This window comes from Protopterus annectens, chromosome 6.part0 (assembly GCF_019279795.1).
Source record: "Protopterus annectens isolate FY-2018-M chromosome 6.part0, PAN1.0, whole genome shotgun sequence".
Taxonomy (NCBI): domain Eukaryota; kingdom Metazoa; phylum Chordata; order Ceratodontiformes; family Protopteridae; genus Protopterus; species Protopterus annectens.
The window spans coordinates 1,465,004,983-1,465,024,171 of NC_056737.1; the positions used below are offsets into that span (position 1 = coordinate 1,465,004,983).

Here is a 19,189-nt window from a genome sequence, read left to right on the forward strand (position 1 = left end):
AAACCAGTACAACAAGTACAAATTAGAAAACAAAAAAGAGTTGTATAGAGTAGTTAACACAAATCTGACCAAACTTTTTTTTGCATAATTCAACACTTGTTTTGCAAGTATTAGTAGTGATTTAATGCCTTTTAATTAACAGTTTTGGCTTGCACTTTTGTCTACCTACAACTTCCAGCAATAATTTCATTAAAAAAACAAGAAAATCACTTTATGGTGGTAACAAGAATGACAGAAAGACAATCACACCATTTGATAATTTTTTGTCACCATTTTTTTAATAAAGTATTCAACACTTCATTGTAGAAACATAGGCAAAAATGACTATTATAACCAAAACTGAAAAATACTGTTCAATTTAAAAAAGTGTACTGAACAAAGCAATTGAAAGGAGTGTAAGATATGCATCCCATTATCCAAGCAAATTGCACTAGTAGTACATAAACTGATAACTGATGAAGGCCTCAGTATGGCAACATTTTAAACAGGTAGTCTGCATGCAAGTAGATAAGGGCACTGCTTAGGAAACAGACACAGCTGTTTTAAAGTGTTTCAACGAAATCTGATGGCAATAACAAACTGTTAGCTTATCTGATACTGTACTGTAACTGCTAAAGGTGTATTTCAAAAATAACAAAAAGCCCTTCTAAATTTAAGTATTCGTTTATGCCTCCTAGATGAAACAAAAGTTAGAATAATTGTGTTGGTGAAGATTATTAACATACTGATTATTAAAGCTGTAGTATTTTATATATTAAACAACATAATAATTAAAACTGCATGAAAATTAATCATAAAATGATGCTAACATTCTGAAAAAATACTGTAAAGAAATAAAAAGGCTTCAAAAACCGAGAAACAGTACTATGATCAAAAAATACTGGTATCTTAGTTATATATTTGAGGAGCCTTTTTGTTATCAGATAAGAGAATGGCATTCAGAATGTCAAATCTAAAAAAAAAAATGCCAGCATTCTGTTATGGTAGTAAAACTCACAAAAAGAGGGAGAAAGTAAGAGTTGCATTTTTCTTGCTATCTCCGTCTCTCCTTAGATTATCTATTCAGAGTTATTGTAAACTTGTACATAAGAGAGAAAGGAAAACTAAGCTCTTACTCGCCCACTGTTCTTAGAGTTTTGACAGGACTCTGGCAATTTTTTAGGTTAGTTGCTTTGATCATCAATCAACCAACCGTCCATTGACAAACGAAAGGACCACAAATTTGATCCTCTAAGCATTCAGACATATTGTAAGAAAGGAACTATATGTACTATGTTTTAAGTACTTTGGAATATTTCCCCTAATGAAAAGTAAACTGATCTCAGTGTGTTGTGTATGCAAGAGGGGGAGAGAGAGAGAGAGAGAGAGAAAGAGAGATCTATGTGTAGCAAGTGTGTGGAAACAGGCCACGTGTGGACAGTACATGGGTTAAATCCCCCTGTAAAAATCTTTAATGGCAGCATACCAAGTTTCAGAATGTACTTTTACTTTCAAAATCATACTTTATTTTTGTACTTGTTGGATTTGCAATTTAGGGTCTATGATTTGGCAACATTTTTTGGCATTTTGTTGGGGTCTATACAACATATTTTAAATGTATTAACCAAACTGTTAATAAAAAAGGACAATCCCCAGGATGATTGCACTCTTACTGATTCATTTATATAACAATTAAAGAAAACTGCCCATGCTGCACCAGATATTAGAAGTTGCCATAATCTACCTCTACAATTGGCTTTATGTCCTTAAAGAAACTAAATTAATTCCATTATTTTTACAATTTCACTGCTGTTTTCATTAAATTCACTGTTTTTACCAGTTGACACAAACGCATGACTGTATCATAAAAAACATATAATAGTATTGGTAAAAAGAGTACAGTAAGATAAAACTATTAATTTTATTTTGTATGACATACTGGCAAAAAGCCGAATTGTCAGTAACCTCTAAGTTTTGTTTTTATTTCTTAAATTCAGCATTTCTAATACATATGTTTCTTCAAACCATTAAGGCAATAACATATTTAAATAATGCATCATACACATGAAAACTGAGCAGTAAATATGATCTGCATATTTTCTCACTTAGTATAACTGGACCGATATTAAAAGTCATGACTGGGTGATTGAGTCAAATTTTATATTTAACTCTAGAAAGATTAATACTAGGGGAGCAACATTCCCTCTTCCAAATTGTTCTACTTAGTTAAAATATATTTCATTCAGAGATGCTGCTGCTGGTATGTACCTCAGCGGCTTAAGGAATATTTATAAAAATGCTGAGACAAGAGTAATTCACTTTCTTGGATAAAAGATCCAGAATAAAACAGGTCACAAAATACTTAATTTCTAAAATACTGTTGCTACTTGTAATGAATGTCAAATCGTAACATTCTATATTTCTGTAAATATCATTGACAGTTACAAGTAAAGAAAGACTAGGAAAATAGCAACAGCCAGAACAAGTGGTAAAGTGCAAAATTGGTGTCTCATCTATCTGCAAGTTTACTGATATTTAAAAACAGTATAATCTCCTTTATTCATGAATGATACAGATTCACAACCATAATCCTGCACTTCAGTTTAGGCAGAATATGTGAAATCATAGGAGCAGTTCTGGCAGTTCTGGCACGACATGTAAATATTGTGCTGAAATGGCAAATGTAAACTACAAGGCAGAGCTAAGAATGATGCTATAACATTTCCCTCAACAACTCACATACATACAAACACACATCCCCATTTGTGCATAGGCCTATGCAAGGATGTGTGCACAGAAACAGATGCAAAATTTTTGGTTGTCTGTTTATCGCATAACTCTTAAATATAAATGAAGGAAAATACTACAGCTTTAATATTTAATACAGACTAGTGCATAAGCAGCATATCTCAAGTAAAACAGAAGCAAAAGTGGTGATTCAAAATATGTTTCTTTTTAATAATACTCTGAAATGTATTCATAATTTGTATCAGATGTATGAAGGGTATATATGATCAGCAGCTTTGATTTTTAATTATGTTGTAGTGCAGTTTTTATTTTTCATAAAAAATACCATACAAATGTTCAGTCAGTTGTCATCAGCACAAAAAACAGAGGTAACGCTGATGCCAAAACAGTTACTGCTGGTACATAGAAAAGTAATCCTTATCTTTTTTACATTTATACAGAATATATAAAAAAATTATAGGCAGTCTATGCCCTGGTTTCCTTTATCCCAGCTTCTAATTTCTTTGGAAGAAGTTCTTTCCTTTCTTCAGCACTGGTTAAAACATTTCGACAATTTTGCCCATCCAGGTACAACTGTGCATACATTGGATTTGAGTAATTTGTAGACTGGAAATATAAATAAAAAAAGAAAACAAGCAGTTATTTTACAGAAATAAAATCCATTTACTTCATGTTTACTGTGGATGTAGTTACAGCTGCTCATTTACTCATCCTTATTCTGTGATATTTGGTAATAATGACATCAGATTTCATGAGTTAGCATAAGGGCTTGATTATCCTACTGGTGGATGGAATTTGAATTCTTGAGCTTTGACTGCCAGAGCTTCAACTTCCTGATGATCAGAGTTCATCCACAAGAAATCACTGTCAGTGAGTTGTGCCATGAGTCATTCCCTTTTTAGGGGAATCCCCCTTTTTCAAGTTGTTGTGATAATGGAGTTAGTATATATAAGTTTGGGAGGGTGAGGGGCATGCTTCCCACATGGGGAGGCAGGGGTCTTCCCCATTGCAAAAACACATTAAAAAGTGTTTTTCAGCAACATTTTTTGGTGAATGCAGCTTGTGGACTCCAGTCCTTGTGCATTAGATTCCAACCACTCATACTAAAATTCAGGGGCTTCTGTGCTTAATTTATCCACAATTATATCATCACTGTAAAATCAAAAAAATAAAAATTTAATGCAGGCAAATGCAATCAGCATAATTTGGAAATTTGTTTTCCTATGTAAACATATTTTAGTGCTTTACTTAACAAGTTTAATCTCACAGACATAGAAGCAGAAGGCGCAGGGTTTCTGAAATTTGGAATAGAATCACAAGCACCACCAGCACTGAAGTAATTCAGCCTCAAAATGCTACAGAAATGTACTCTGTCTGCTTTCACTTAGAATATGATGTGCAGATGACATATTTTATCTTCAAGGAAACAGAAAAAATATGGCATTTGCAAAGCATTGTATAAAGCAAGTGCTGTTTCATGTACAGTCTGACTGCTACAAATGCACTTGCATCTCAAAACTAAGCTACAATGATGAAATGTTGTGATATGTGTTTTCTGTACTACAATGTGGTCAGGTCTGCATAACCTGCAATAGAAATCCCTGTGCTGTATTAAGAAACAGTGCAGGCAATAAACTGACTGCATTCCAGTTGCATTGTAGTCAGGATTAAATGATCCCATGCAAATATAGTGTTGTAGGTCAACAGCACGATGTTTAATATTGTAACAATGTTTAATATTGTAACAATGTTTAATATTGTAATAATATAGTGTTTTCTTTTACACTGTTATACAAGTTTAGGGACACAGTCACAGAAAGTAAACAGTCCCTTGGATTCAGCAAGCACCCGTGCAGGAATAAGCTATTTCTGCACAGCAGTGACCGTTCCTGTTCAGCACGGCAGCGCGCCATGCATATTGATGAAGGCGCGCTGCCATACTCTAAAACGTTGGTTCCGTGTATGAGCGAAGGGGGTATGTCTGAATGCAGAGCTCTCATAATACACATGCCCCTGCAATCCAGAATTGCCTTTCAGCAATTAAAAATGAGCAAGAACACTGGTAACACCCCTAACCCATCAGGATAACAAATCTGGTCAAAGGCATAAGGGACAATCGTCCCTACCAAGCCAAAAGTTGCTAAGATAACACAGGTAGCATAAGAACATAGCACACACCTCCCAACCAGTCAGAGTAAGGAATGTGGATAAAGCCAAAAGAGACAATTGTCACACAAAGCATAAAGTTGATAAAATAACAGGTTCAGCATTAGCAGGGATATTCTGAAGGGTATAGGTAAAATAACACAACAAAAAATCTTTTTTTTTATAAATGCGTTAAAGTTTAAGTGTAGCTGTGTGGGTGTGCCCATTGCTTAGCTACGCTTAGTCCAGCTTAAACAGCACAAGAAGTTAAATAGCAAGAGACATCTAACATAAGCAGTATTGCAAAAGAGTAGTGGTTAGAGTGTATGCTTTGCAAGCAGCCATTTCCAGTTTGATCTCCACTGTAACCGATTTGCATTTTGCATGTGAAAGCAGTGCATAAACATTTTTTTTTTATTATTAGCTACTAAATAACATATATTTGTTAACCAGAGTACTGCATTAGGTCCAGATGTGAGGTGTCAGTTTAATAAAGTTGTGAAACCCGCATATAAACACAAGTGCCCCATACAGTATAGTCACACATGGATACATGTAATGAAAGCACATTGTTGGATGTCAGGGACAGTAAACATATTTATAATATTTAATGAATATGAATCAATGAAATACAGCAGATAGTCTATAAAATTAAAAATAAGCAATACTAAGCATTGCACAGCTCTGCTTACCACGTGTAAGCATTGTGTAAATATGAACCAGATATATAACGTAAATGCTGCAAGCCAATCCAACTAACGTGAACCAAGTAAAATACGCCAATAATCAGTGAAGCTTTGATACACCCTTTTATTAACAAGAACAGCTTGAACGAAAAACCAAAAACGTGGTAATGCACTCCGATAACCCTGTGCAATTCAATTAAAACCAAAAAACAAATATAAAATGCGATTAAGTGCGTTCATCCACTCAATCGTGGACTTCATCAGAATCGCATACTAACATAGTATGAATCATTTTATAGACTTTTGGCGCCAACTTTTTACACAAAGATTTAAAGTAATATTCATTCTATTTTTTTAATACATCTCGTTGACTGTCATTCAGTTCATTTTTCAGATAAAGACCAATGTACAGTATGTTCCAACATACAATACCAGTATTAACATATAAAATAAACATTTTGCAGTATAAAACCCCCTTTTTTGCATGCTGTTAAAATAGTATACTAGTAGTGTTTAAATTGTAAATTAAAACTTAAAAATACAGTATGTATATTATAATATAATTAAAACCAATTGTGTATAATTGCCTTTCCACATACATAGACCAAAGAAATGAGCTAAATATCTTGCACTCGTACTTTTTATTAAAAAGTGTGTAAATGCATATAATAAAAGCGTAAAAACAAAAGAAAAAGTTACATATACCAAAGCTATTGAACCAATAAGTACATGTTAAAAAATGCATATATATGAATAAATGCCCTAAATAAATAAAACATATATACTCTATTAAATAGTGTAATTGTAGTTTCAATAATGTATTGATGCTTGCCATAATACTTCAAGTCTTTTCAATAATGTGGATAAGATGTAATATAAAGATACAATTGTAGAAAATAGATCCAACCATATTGTTGTTGTTAAATAAAAAACATTAATAATAAAAATGGTATTATGAAAAATAATTTGTATTAATTGATTTATAATAAATATAATAAGTATAATAAATATTATAAATATTAAAATATGTTTAATATGGTGAATGATATTTGATTACTGTAACTTGAAAAAAATATATATTTAATATATATATAAAAATAATAATATATATAATGATACAATTAAATACATTTGTGGCAGAGTGGGACTGTAGATCAATTCAATAACACAATATATCATAACGCGCATAAATGAAGTAATTTATGCTAGGAATGGTCTTAACGAAATGTATTCATTTAATCCTGGTTTTGTGGAAGCATCAGTTAATATTTGCCATTTAGCCTCTCTAGCCGCTATATATGCCTTTAGGTTTCCTCCCCTGATGTTGTAGTTTACCCTTTTTAAAATAGCAAACTTGAAATGATGTTTATTGTCAGTCTCTTGGATGTGTCGACTTAAAGCATTTCTACTATCGTTGTGTAAATATGACTGCTAAGCAATGAGTAGCCCAGCTAAGTGGATTTGCCCATTGGTAAGCAGTGCTGAACCTGTCCCTTTAAGCACTGCCAACCTTAGCTAAGCAAGTTTGCCCATAGTTTAGCTTAGCTCAGCATAATCAAAACCGTCCAATCACAGCAAAGGACAGGAAATCAGCTGTATTTAAAACCCACAGGCAGGAATACAGCTCATTACTGGGTGCAGCTTCCCACTGAAGGCAGTATGGCAGGAGTTGGCGAAGGCATGTGCTTCTGTGTGCAACACTGGGGCATACAGGAGTCCATGGTCATGGTAGGACTCCTGGTACAAAACCAGGACAAGAGACTGCTGCAGGGTCAGTAACAAGGCTCTCAATATAAAGCAGAAGCCTAGGACCATCTCACCCATGATCTTACCAGTGCCACTGGCATCCCTCGGACTGGTGAGTAGGTCTGGCACCACTATGCTGACTTGAAGGGGGAGAAAGAGGGAGTGGGTCCAAAAAGCAAGGCCGAGGGGTGATGTCTCAGCAGTGTGCTAGTACTCATACTAATAACTGTTTACTAATGTCCAGTTTGTGTATATGATGAATAAGTATGCCTAAATATTTCTATATTTTCCTTATAGCTGCAGCTGAGTTGGCTGTGAATCAGGAAGCCCATGCTAGTAGGCTTCAAAGGCTGCATTGCGAGGCTGGTGACTAACAATCCTAGTTGTAGAAGTCATACCAAATAAATATAAAGTAGTAGAAAGTCACCTGGCAATATAAAAACTGTGTATGGTTTGTACTGAATAAACCAGACAATATGATAGTAATAGTCCCATATAGGTCATATTTAAATAAAACTGTAACTGTCTGGCAATTAAGCTCTAAATCCTGGACTGGTTGTGTTTACTCTAGTATCGTATGGCATTTATTGTTGCATTCTCTGAATAGTAATATTGTGTTAACGACTGTGCTACATAAAACAAATGTCTAGGAATGTCTGTATAAGACTGTTGTAAGTACAAGATCAGATTGTACAACCAGGAGAGACTTAGACAACACTGAAGAGCTAGACAGCAATATCTAATTAGCATACTCTGCTGTGACTTAAATTGTTGTATTTTTAGCAGACACAGTCATGATTTGAATCCTGGGAGTGGTAGTAAGCTGTATGCATAATCATACCAATAAACTCTATACATTTTTCAGAATGACCAGATAATTGGGTAATGTTTTCTGCCTGTTCCTCTGTCCCCCTGGCAAATCTGTGGCATGATCTCAGAATTGTAGTCACAAAATAATGACATACATTTGATTTTCAGACCTCAAAGCCTTCAGAAAATGTATATTAAAACAAATCCTGCCACTCTAGCAACTCTCCAAGTTTATAACAGCAATATTTAAAACATGTCCTTATTTGTACCCCCATGTTGTCAAGCTTTGTCCAGAGTGTGTGCATTAAGAGATTGAGAGGTATGTGCATAATATTAACTTGTAATCTGTGAATATGTGTAGAAACAGTCAGGTAGTGTTAACTAACATTCCCTCCACAGGTCTGTTAGACAAGAAAACTGTGCCTGCCAATAAAGATTTAAATCCTGGACTGGTAGTGTTTACTCTGGTATAGTATGGCTGACTTGTAGCATTCAGTAACATCTGATATCAGAATAGTACTGTTGTGTCAACCACTGTTATTCACACTGTGCTACATAAAGGAATGTCTGTATAAGATTGTTGTAATTACAAGGTCACATTGTACAACCAAGAGAGAGACTTAGACAGAAAACACCGAAGGAATAGACAGCAATATCCAAAGAGCACACTCTGCTGTCACTTAAATTGTTGTATTTTTTGCAGACACAGTCATGCTTAGAATCCTGGGAGTAGTAGTAAGCTGTATGCATAATCATACCTCTCACCTGTACAGATTTTTCAGAATGTCCAGATGACTGGCTCATATTTTTTGCCTGTTCCTCTGTCACCCTGGCAAATCAGTGGGATGATCTCAGAAATGTAGTCACGAAATAATGACATACATTTGATTTTCAGATCTCAAAACCTTCTGAAAACTTATATTAAAACAAATCATGCCACTCTAGCAACTCTGCAAATTTATTACAGCAATATTCAAAACAGGTCCCTATTTGTACCCCCATGTTGTCAAGCTTTGTACAGAGTGTATGCATTAAGAGATTGAGAGGCATGTGCATAATATTAACTTGGAATCTGGGAATATGTGTAGAAACAGAGATATAGAAGTTAGCTATAAGACAGTTGAAGTATACACTGTTTACAAACATACCACTGCCCAAACCAAGGCCATAGGGTATTGTAATAATACCTGTACCTTAATGATTAGAGCAATGATCATTAAAATTATGAGTACTACAAGGATATATAAGTTGTTAATTGACATCCCCCCCACTGTATCTGCAACAATAATCTAAATACACAAATCAGTGGGTATGTTTACACCAAACCTACTATGGGACATATGTCGTATTGTTCAATAAATATTGAAATGTGTTTCTATTAATGTTCCATGTTGAAATACTATCATTGGTGGCCTGTTGCTATCAATATAACCTGCATGCCATTGTAATGGCCACTGCGGTTCCATATATGCATGTGTTCTGTTTGCTATGCAACTGTTCCAAATCTGGTGTTTTGGGTTAATGGGAATATCTATGCATGCTGTTATAACTAATCCTGGATTGTGTTGACTATTACTAAGCCACATATGTTTTAAAACTGCAACACCATAACACATTTAGGAAGGCTGGTCCCAACAGACCCACCTCTCCCACCTCATCTGGCCATGGCACCAGGCCCCAGCAAATCTGAGTCCCACCCAGGGACGTCCTCAAACGCTGGTCCTGCACTACCAACCACCTCAGGGGATGGGGTTCATCCCCCCCCGGGAGCAAGTGCAGACAGGATCTTGTCTCCCGAAGTCTGGTCTGGGGATTGGTGCATAGTGAGCTCCGAAGGGAATTTGGAGATCTACAAAGCCAGCTTGAGGGTGCATTTAGAGGGTTAGCCTGCCCCTCCTGGTCAATCCCCAGCACAGCCACCTTTGGGGCCGTGAAGGTGCAGTGGTGACTGCCCATGGGTTGGGACCTCAGTCCCACTGTTTCCATTTGGGGGCTCATGGTCTTCCAATTTCACCCCTCCCCATCCAAGGTGTTTACCCCCACATGTCATATACCACCCCCTGTATGCTGTCTTATCTGGCTTCCTACCCAGCCTACCTCCCCAAATATTCCTACTATCCTTCCCCAACATCCCATACTCACCTTAAAAAAAGGGTAATCTGTTCCCAAAAAAAAATTTGTCCCATACATAGCTGTCCATTTTGCACATGTGTCCACTGGACACATGTAATCTGGTCTAACTGGCTTCACAACACATTATTGTTGTCCTCACTCCTCTCTCAGTGGTTTGAGTGTCCAACTCTACCTCTAAATTCAGTACGTATGCACAGCTTTGCTGTAGAAGAAATGAACAGCTATGGACATTCCCTACACCCGTCTTGTACATCCCAAGCTACTTTCCCTATTGTTTTTCCCTCTGCATGCCCCCCTTTTTCAGCACTTTCCTATCACCCCTATTTTCTTTTCTTTTAAAGAAATTAGCACAGGGGTAAGCAGGAGTAAGCACTTTTAAGCAGTAGAAAGCAGGTTCAAGCCTGTTTGCATGGCAGCAAGTGATGGTTACACAGATTAAGCACTGTCAAGCTATCTGTCTGTAAGCTTATTTAATCTGACATCAGCATTGCTTACCGCTACACAAACCCAAGCAAACCCATTTACAACTGCTTAAAAGTGCCTTAATCACTCTGTATCCAACAGCCCATATTCTTCCAGCAACAAAATAATCATTCCTTCCAAGTCTCAAACCCAGGACCCTGCACACCATAGCCACAGTGATTTACCACTAAGCCATTTAAACTGTACATAAATGTGATGTTTTCTCAAACATATCATGCAGCACAGTCATTCAACAGTAGGGAAATATATTTATATATGTAGATGTATGCATGTATGTATATATATATATATATATATATATATATATATATATATATATATATATATATATATAAAGGTTCATAGGCGTGTACTAGGCTAATGGCCCTGGATCCTTTTCTAGCCTAGCCCATAGGATTACCCTGGCATCATGCCACCCAACCTTTGTTGATAGTGCCTCTCTCGAATAGAGCCACTAGATTGATCCCCAGTGTAAATTTTCTATTTCGTATCCACTCATCAAGATTTCTCTTGAAGACAGCCAGTGAAGTGCTCTGCTTAACATGTATGGGAAGTCTATTCCATAACATGGGCATTCTCTGGGTTATGAACCTGTCCTTCCAGCATGTTCTGTTGATTGTGGTAATGAGGTTGAAGTCTCCGGAGCGTGTGGTGTGGAGGGATTGGGATTTCTTTAGATGTAGCATTTCTAACAGAGCTCGGTCAGATGTGGCTTTGTAAGTCAAGCAGAGATTGCTTCTAAATAGGCAATATAAGACAAAGAATAGTTGGAATTTTTTGAGTCTGTCCATATAGGACAAGTGTTTAAGGCCTAGGATCCTCTTTGTGAGGTACTTTTGTGGCCTAGTGAGGTACATGCCAAATGGGGCATTGCACTTGATGATTGGCCTAATGAGGGAAGAATAGAGGGAGACAATAACCTTTTTCTTCCTGGATACAAAACCCTTAGTAATGAGATGTGCCACACAGAAGGATTTTCTGACCACAGTGGCAATGTGGTGGTCAAATGAGAGGCTGCTGTCAACCTGTGTTCCCAAATCTCTTATAACGCCTTCTGTGTTCAGTGGACTACCATAAATGTGGTAATTCAAGGGAACTGGGTTTTTCCCAAAGGGGATGAAGACACATTTTGTGGCATTGAGCTTAAGGCCATGGTTCTGACACCAGTCGTTGGTCTCATTGAGGCCTTTCTGCAGGATGTCAACATCACTTGGGGAGTTAATAATAGCTCTCAACTTGCAATCATCTGCAAACATTGTCAGTCAGAGTCCCTTCGTGTTTGCCTGGACTTCAGAGAAGTAGATATCAAACAGGAGAGTACCCAGGACCGAACCATGTGGGACTCCCCTCTTGACTGGTCGGCAGTCTGACTTGGAGTTAGCTAATTTCACACCATGGGTTCTGTGAGCCAGTTTGCAACCCACCTAGTGAATATTATATTATAATAAACACTGGAAGGATATGTGTGCATACACTCCAAATAACATATTGTGGAAGCAGCTTTTGAGATACTGGCAGCATTCACTTTTCTTGAGTACGCACCTTCCATCAAGTACAGGGCCTCAATGTCACACCAAGTAATGGTCTGCTGTCCAAGAAGTATGTCCATGACATTTTCCCACTCACCTGCAACAGAGGCAGCCATGGCTTGCACATATCTTAGAAATCATGGAATGGATCCCATATCCAAAAGGTAGCACTCAGGAGTGGGAGACATAGCCTTGCCTCACCATTGCATATACTATGGCAAACAGTGCAGTCATGCATGTGACTTTGAAGTATGAGACAACATTAATGTAGAAAATAAACAGATTCCCATCCAAGACAGATGACAACACATGTTGCAAACTGGTCATGGAGGCTGCACAGAAACATGCAGCAACACTGAGAGACTTGCAGGAATCATCTGGACTCTGTATAAGTGTGGCCTATGGGATAGGGTGATCAGATGGAAGAGTTGTTCCACAGGAAACATCATCCATGGCTCTCTACAGGGTAGCATATGAATAACATCAAATCTCCCAAAGGCATGTGTTGCAATGTGCAATGGTGTACTGAGACTAAGGTTGAAATCTACTGACAGTATTAATAAAGATACATGTGGTGCACAAGCAACACCTTACTCCACCTCAGGCCCACCATCCTCATCTGTACCTTTCTGGTGCCAGTGTACACCTTTAGGTTTTCTGTTCATTAGCAAGAACTAGACTGATAGACATGGTGTTCTGAATTTGGAACACTGCAAAATGAATCAAAGTTGTCAAGCATCTGCAAAAAGTTGAGGATGGGGGGGGTGTCATCCTGAAACACAACAGTGAACTGAAGCATACATCCAAACCCTTAAAAATTTTTCTGAACACAGTCAAGGTCATGAAGGTCCAGACATAACCCTGACTCCACAAAAAAGTGAAGACATGTGTGACCTCCAAGGGTTGTAAGGGAGAGTTGGGGACTTTTGGGCAGAGGATGAAATAATGAAAAGGGAAGATGGGCCATGCTAGTATACCCTTCCAGGAATAGTGACTGCTGTTTCAAGTAACAGGTGATGCAACACCCCATCATTTGGGTGTGCACATTATGAAACCCCAAATTTTTATGCCTCAATCAGCATCTGCAAAAACACATTTTGTTTGATTTTTTGCATTTATAACACATTAGACCCTTTTGAGTACAACCCCTTTTGGAGTCCCCAAACATCTACAACAACCGGAAAAGGGCCCCAAAAATCAAAAAGAGGATTACCACCCTCAAACAGATCCCCTAACAGCCCATCTAAAAAACTCCAGATTGTCAATGCCTACTCAGAGGTGATCCCCTTTAACATACAAAGCTATGTAAACCCCCGGGCTCCCCCCCTTGAAATCCCAATCCTGAGCCTCTGGGGCCCAAACCGTCACCCAATAAACAGCAGTGGGGGATAGATTCCTGTAGAGACCCATATTGGAATAAACTACCATCTATATCAAAAAAAGTTATTACCCTTCAAGAAAAATTGAATTGGAGGGGTGGTTCCCCCAATACCTTGTTTCTGCAAAGTAAAAAATTTAATTTTCAGAAAAACCTTTTTTTTGTCCCCAGGAAGTGAAATGAACCCACAAAATCAGGGTGTGTAATTTTAAAATATGCAGTTTTGGGGCCCCATTGCAAAAAAAAGGAAGAGGCTGGCATGTCAAAGGGTGTGTACACTTTCATACCCAAGTAAGTTTTGGGGTTGCAGTGTAATTGATTTTATTGCTCATACATGCACTGCTGATGATGAGATCTGCAAATCAGAGGTCAGGCATTCACTAGACATCTGTCCTCATATCATCCCAGGTATGTGTCAGACAAAACAAGGGGGAGCAACAGAGCAAACATAACTGCCACACATATACACATTCAGCAAGGGTTTTACACTGGAGGTAGGGTGCACAGTACATGCCGGGGCCCTGAAAAGGTGCACAGCAATACTGTGTACATGGTTGCAGTGTGTTCCGGGGGGGGGGGGCATCACCTACTAACACAACTCATGCAAAAAATGTATAATGTTGGTAACAAGGATTGAGTATAGCTGCAGTGCATGCTGTTGAGTGCCATATGTCATGCATTTTGTTGGGGGAATGAGAGGTCTGTGTAATATCTTTGTGCGACCTCACCTGTAAGTGTGTGTGTGTGTGTGTGTGTGTGTGTGTGTGTGTGTGTGTGTTTAGAGGTAAGCAATGATGTACAGGTTTTAAAATTATGTTTTTTTTTTCCCCCACAGGGGGGAAGGTGGGTCAGGGCCCCTCCTGCACCAAACTGATGTTAGTGTCCATACAGACTCTGACAATGATGATAGGTATGGTGAGGAAACAGGCAGGTTGTCGGGGGCTGAAGCTGTGCCATCGGTTGACATCCCACTTTATCCACCCCACCCCACACAGTCACAATCCCAACATACCCCATCACCTGGCCATAGATGAGGGACAGGGGGTGGGGGAAAACAGGACGGTGGTGACTATGGCAAGTGTGTCTGTACACACCCAATAGCCAGATAACTGGTGAGGTACCACACAGGCAGTTTAAAAGATGAAGGGTTCTTAGGAGGGCTGCTGGCCATCATGCCCCTGGCAGAAGTGCCACAGCAGGTGTAAAGATGTTTTTAGGCCTTTGGGAGGCACAGGCATGTATGGAACGTTAAAACCAGAGTCTGGGCTCCAGGGGGCTACTCTTTCTGTTACTTGACAACATCCGTGATCTTGCAGGTGCCCACCTTATTTTGCAGAGGTCCTGGATAGAGGGTTTGGGGAGATGGGGGGAATCCTCGACTTTCAATGTCGTGTTAGAGCATATGGTGGGATAGGGCCAGCCTGTGGTGTAGGTCAGCAACACCAACAGGTGGGGGTTTGGGGTGTGCAAAAACCCCCCCCATAGTGGCAGTACCAGCACCAGCACTGCGGGGGGGTGCTGTCCAGACCACCAAGCGGGCCACATGCACATGGTCCCCAGCCCCAACAGGGACCTGGATCCAGCACTTTTGTCATCTTGGGCTTATACCAGTGGGGGAAACCCCCTGGCGGGGTTCTCTTTCCAGGGCCCGGAAAAGGTGAACTGCCCCTGCCATGTATGGTCTGCAGCTGTCCAACAAACCCCTGTATAGGGCAGCCACATCAAAACCCTTCACACACCCCACACCCCAACACACGGGGAAACTCCATACCACACACCCAACATCTGCACAGCCCAATTGATAAAAAACCCCCTAACACACAAAATGATGTCAACCAAATGGCTCAGCCTAGGTCTCTGGAAACCCCCAACACACCCTGTGCATATGATGATACCGCCACATCCCTGTCATCCATAATGGCAGGGACATGCTAATATGGTTCTGATGCACAGGGTGAATGTACTAAGGTTTAGAAAATGTAATGTTTTAACATGTTTTCAGCTGGAAAGTTTAATGCTTACATGTCAGGATTTTAGCTGTCCAGCCATGATGCATTATAGCTTTTATTAACACTGATTTGTGGCCCATAATGTATTCAGTTTGTTTTTTAATGTGTCAGCAGGATGTTGGTCTGCTGTTTTTCCTAAAAGGGGGTATGGCACTGTGGTGACACATTGACTGTTTTTCCTGGGTACAGCTGAACACAAGTAACAGGTCTGTATAACAGTTACTGCATGTGCCACATGGCTGATAGGTCTGGGGGGTGTATACAGGTGAGTGCAGGGGCTGATGTCAGCAGCCCTTCTACAGTGGACAATGGTAAAGGGTGGCACACACCAAATGTTTGTGAATAACACACAAAAGGGGGGCTTTGGTGTTGATGCAATACACAGAGAATACTGTCACATGGATGAAATTTTTTGCAGTGAACTCATTTTAGCCTATGAAATTCCACCAAGACAAAATAGGCAAAACATCACATCAGTAAATAATCAGTCTGCCAGTTTAATGTCATTGACGATGGTAGGGTATATGTCCTCCCCCAATGTAGTGCAATCCTGGAGTTGGTAAACATTGGGGGTGGGGTGGCACAGCCCACTTTGGGGGGTGTGGGTGGGGAACCACACATAGTGTGATTACAACTACTTAACCTTTAAATTGTACAGCATTACAGCAGACTAACATACAAACAATAACCCCAATGGGGGTGGCTGTGCCCACAAACCCAAACCCCCAATATAAAACCAATTTCAGTTTTGTACAGTTTACAGGGGGGAAGGGCATTTAAAATCTACTACTAGTTTTGATGGAATGAATTTCCACAAGATGATTCCTTTGAAATGTTAGCATTTCCAGTCAGTTCGGACAGATGACCCCTGGGACATGTATTTTCTGCAAACTGAAGTAGATCCCTTAACATACAACACACACTTACTTGGCAACACTGGGGTAGAACCCCAGGTACTTATTGCTACTAATTTTTCCTTAATTGCACACAAAAAGTTTTTAGGATGGGGTTTTCCTGAGTTTCTTTTAAGTGAAGAACATCACCAGGCCTTGTACAGTATGGTAATGGGGATGTACGGGGTGTTAATGAACAATACAATTGACATACTGTCATATAACTTGACAAAAAAATAAACAGTCATAGACACATCAGGGGGTTTACAGTGCTAACTACCTTGTCAGTGAGTCCATTCTGTTACAGATAATTTGCACACAGCAAATGCATCATTGGGCTGGATAGTGTAATCAGTTACCTGTATGGTTGATGGTGACAGTGGTCCTCATACAGTGGACCTTGGGACATGTAATGTGGGTACCAGGGTGAAAAGACAGTAAACACAGCCCCCACCCCCCACTTTGGGATTTTACTCAAAAACCCTGAAACCCTAAAACCCCCACAATCCACATTGACCAGGACTGCAATACCCCCTTGTCTATCTAATGTTACTACGGGGATATGCATTTATTGCACATGGGGATAGTGGGGAGGGTTTGTCATGGTTTTCCCCTAATGTCAGCAACATCATTTTATAATGTATGGCAAGGTGTATTGGGAGAATGTGGCCTCAGAATGCTGTACCCAAAAACAAAATTCACAAAACACACACTTGCCAGGACTCAGGGGGAAACCCCTGCCTATCTACCCATTTGACAACAGTGTTATGCTGGTACTGCAAGCTCCAGGTCCCATAGGGTGAAGAGTGTAAAACCATTACAGCAGCAGCCATTTCTAATTTGGAATGGGGTTTTTGGGGTGAAAAGGGCCCCTCAGGGTATTATCAACTACAAGTTTACAAACACACAGACACTGTTATTCTCAGTAATGCACACTGACACATTTGTCAAGGGGCCCATAGGGTGCCAGGTGTTCCCAAAAATGTCCATGGAAAATGAAAAATGGGGAAAATGTACATGCCACCTGACATTTGTCAGCAGGCCATCTATCAACCCAGGAGTGATCCCGGGGACAGTTAAATGCAACACCCAAATCATCTGGTTTTGCAGAGGGCCAGTGGGGGCCCCAAATTGACATGTATAAATATTACATAACAGGGCCCGGGTTTGGGAGACCTGTCCCCAAGCATGTTCTGTTGACTGTAGTTAGTTGAGGTATCCATGGCATGTGGTGCATACAGGGGGGTTTTTGGCTTCATAACAGCGGGGAAACATCTGTCAGTAATTGTTGCAAGGGGGAAAGGATACCTGACATCTGCACATCTGTACAGAGGAAAAGAAATCAGCTACCCAAAAGGTTATGTTTTGGGTTAAATTTTGGATAGATGCCTAAACACTGACAGGTATGCCATTACTACATGACAGCCCCTCAATGACATGCCCTATACACATAGTAGTCTACAGTTAATATCCACATATCAGATCAATATCCAGTAGCAAAAATAACAAAAGCTCACACACCAAGAACACAATACATCCAGAGTCCAGCTTTGCATGCAGGGGTTATGGTTCCAGTACTACAATCTGCAATCTCCCCTTTCCTTTAACTTGGGAAAAAGAAAACTTAAAGGTATAATGAAATGAAACAAAAAAAAATTGGCACCCATATAACCTGGGATATTTCCCCCCAAACATAAAGAAAAGTTTGTTAAAAAACCATTAAAAAGGCCCTTTCAGAAAACTTCACCCCCTTTGGCTACGAATGAACAGAAAAAAACCCAAGAAATTTATGGAAAAATACATTTTAAAGGAAACCCAGCCCAAGAATGTAATCACGAAACCCAGGGCTAACAATAAGCCTTGTTTGTAGCAAAAAATAAAAAATTCATTTTCCCCAACCAAATTAAAGCCATTCCAAAAACCAAACCCTTAAAGGGTTTTTTTCAAAATGCCAAAACCACATACCAAAGCCTTTTTGAGCAAAAAAATTTTTGCGGGTTTAAAAAAGGGAAACATTTTTCATTTTAAAATAAAACCCCAACAGAAAATTGGGGGGAAATGGGTTTTTTCAAAATTCATTTTTACAAAAAGGGAGTGAAAATATAATTTATATAAAATATAATATTATATTAAATAAAATTTTATAATCTTAATAAAAATTATACATATATAAATATGTTATATAATAAATATATATATATATATATATATATAAAAATATATAATATATAATATATATATATATATATAAATAAAATATATATATATAAAAATATATATATTATAAAATATATATATATATATATATATAAATATATATATATATATATATATATATATATATATATATATATATATATTTATATATATATATAAAAATGTTAATATATAAAAAATTATAAAATATATATTTTTTTATACACACAAAAAAAAAAAATATATATATGGGGGGATTTTTTTTTTTTTAAAATTTTTTTTTTAAAACATATGTATATTATATATTTATATATATTATATATAAATTGTTTGTGTATATATAACATATATATATATATATATTATATTATGTTTGTATATATAAATATATATAAATAAATACATATTTACAACAAAAAAAAAATTTTATATAAAAATATATTATATATATATA

General features: G+C 38.2%; 1 protein-coding gene across 1 annotated transcript in view; it reads right to left on the reverse strand.

Moving 5' to 3' along the window:
* Positions 1-256: 256 nt before the first annotated feature.
* Positions 257-19,189, reverse strand: part of LRP1B (LDL receptor related protein 1B) — a gene marked incomplete at its 5' end in the record, with an annotated part of 5,941,474 nt that continues 5,922,541 nt past the window's right edge. The window contains one exon of the mRNA XM_044073672.1: positions 257-3,333. Within this exon, the coding sequence (XP_043929607.1) occupies positions 3,193-3,333 (141 nt within the window). The remainder of the gene's footprint in view (positions 3,334-19,189) is intronic.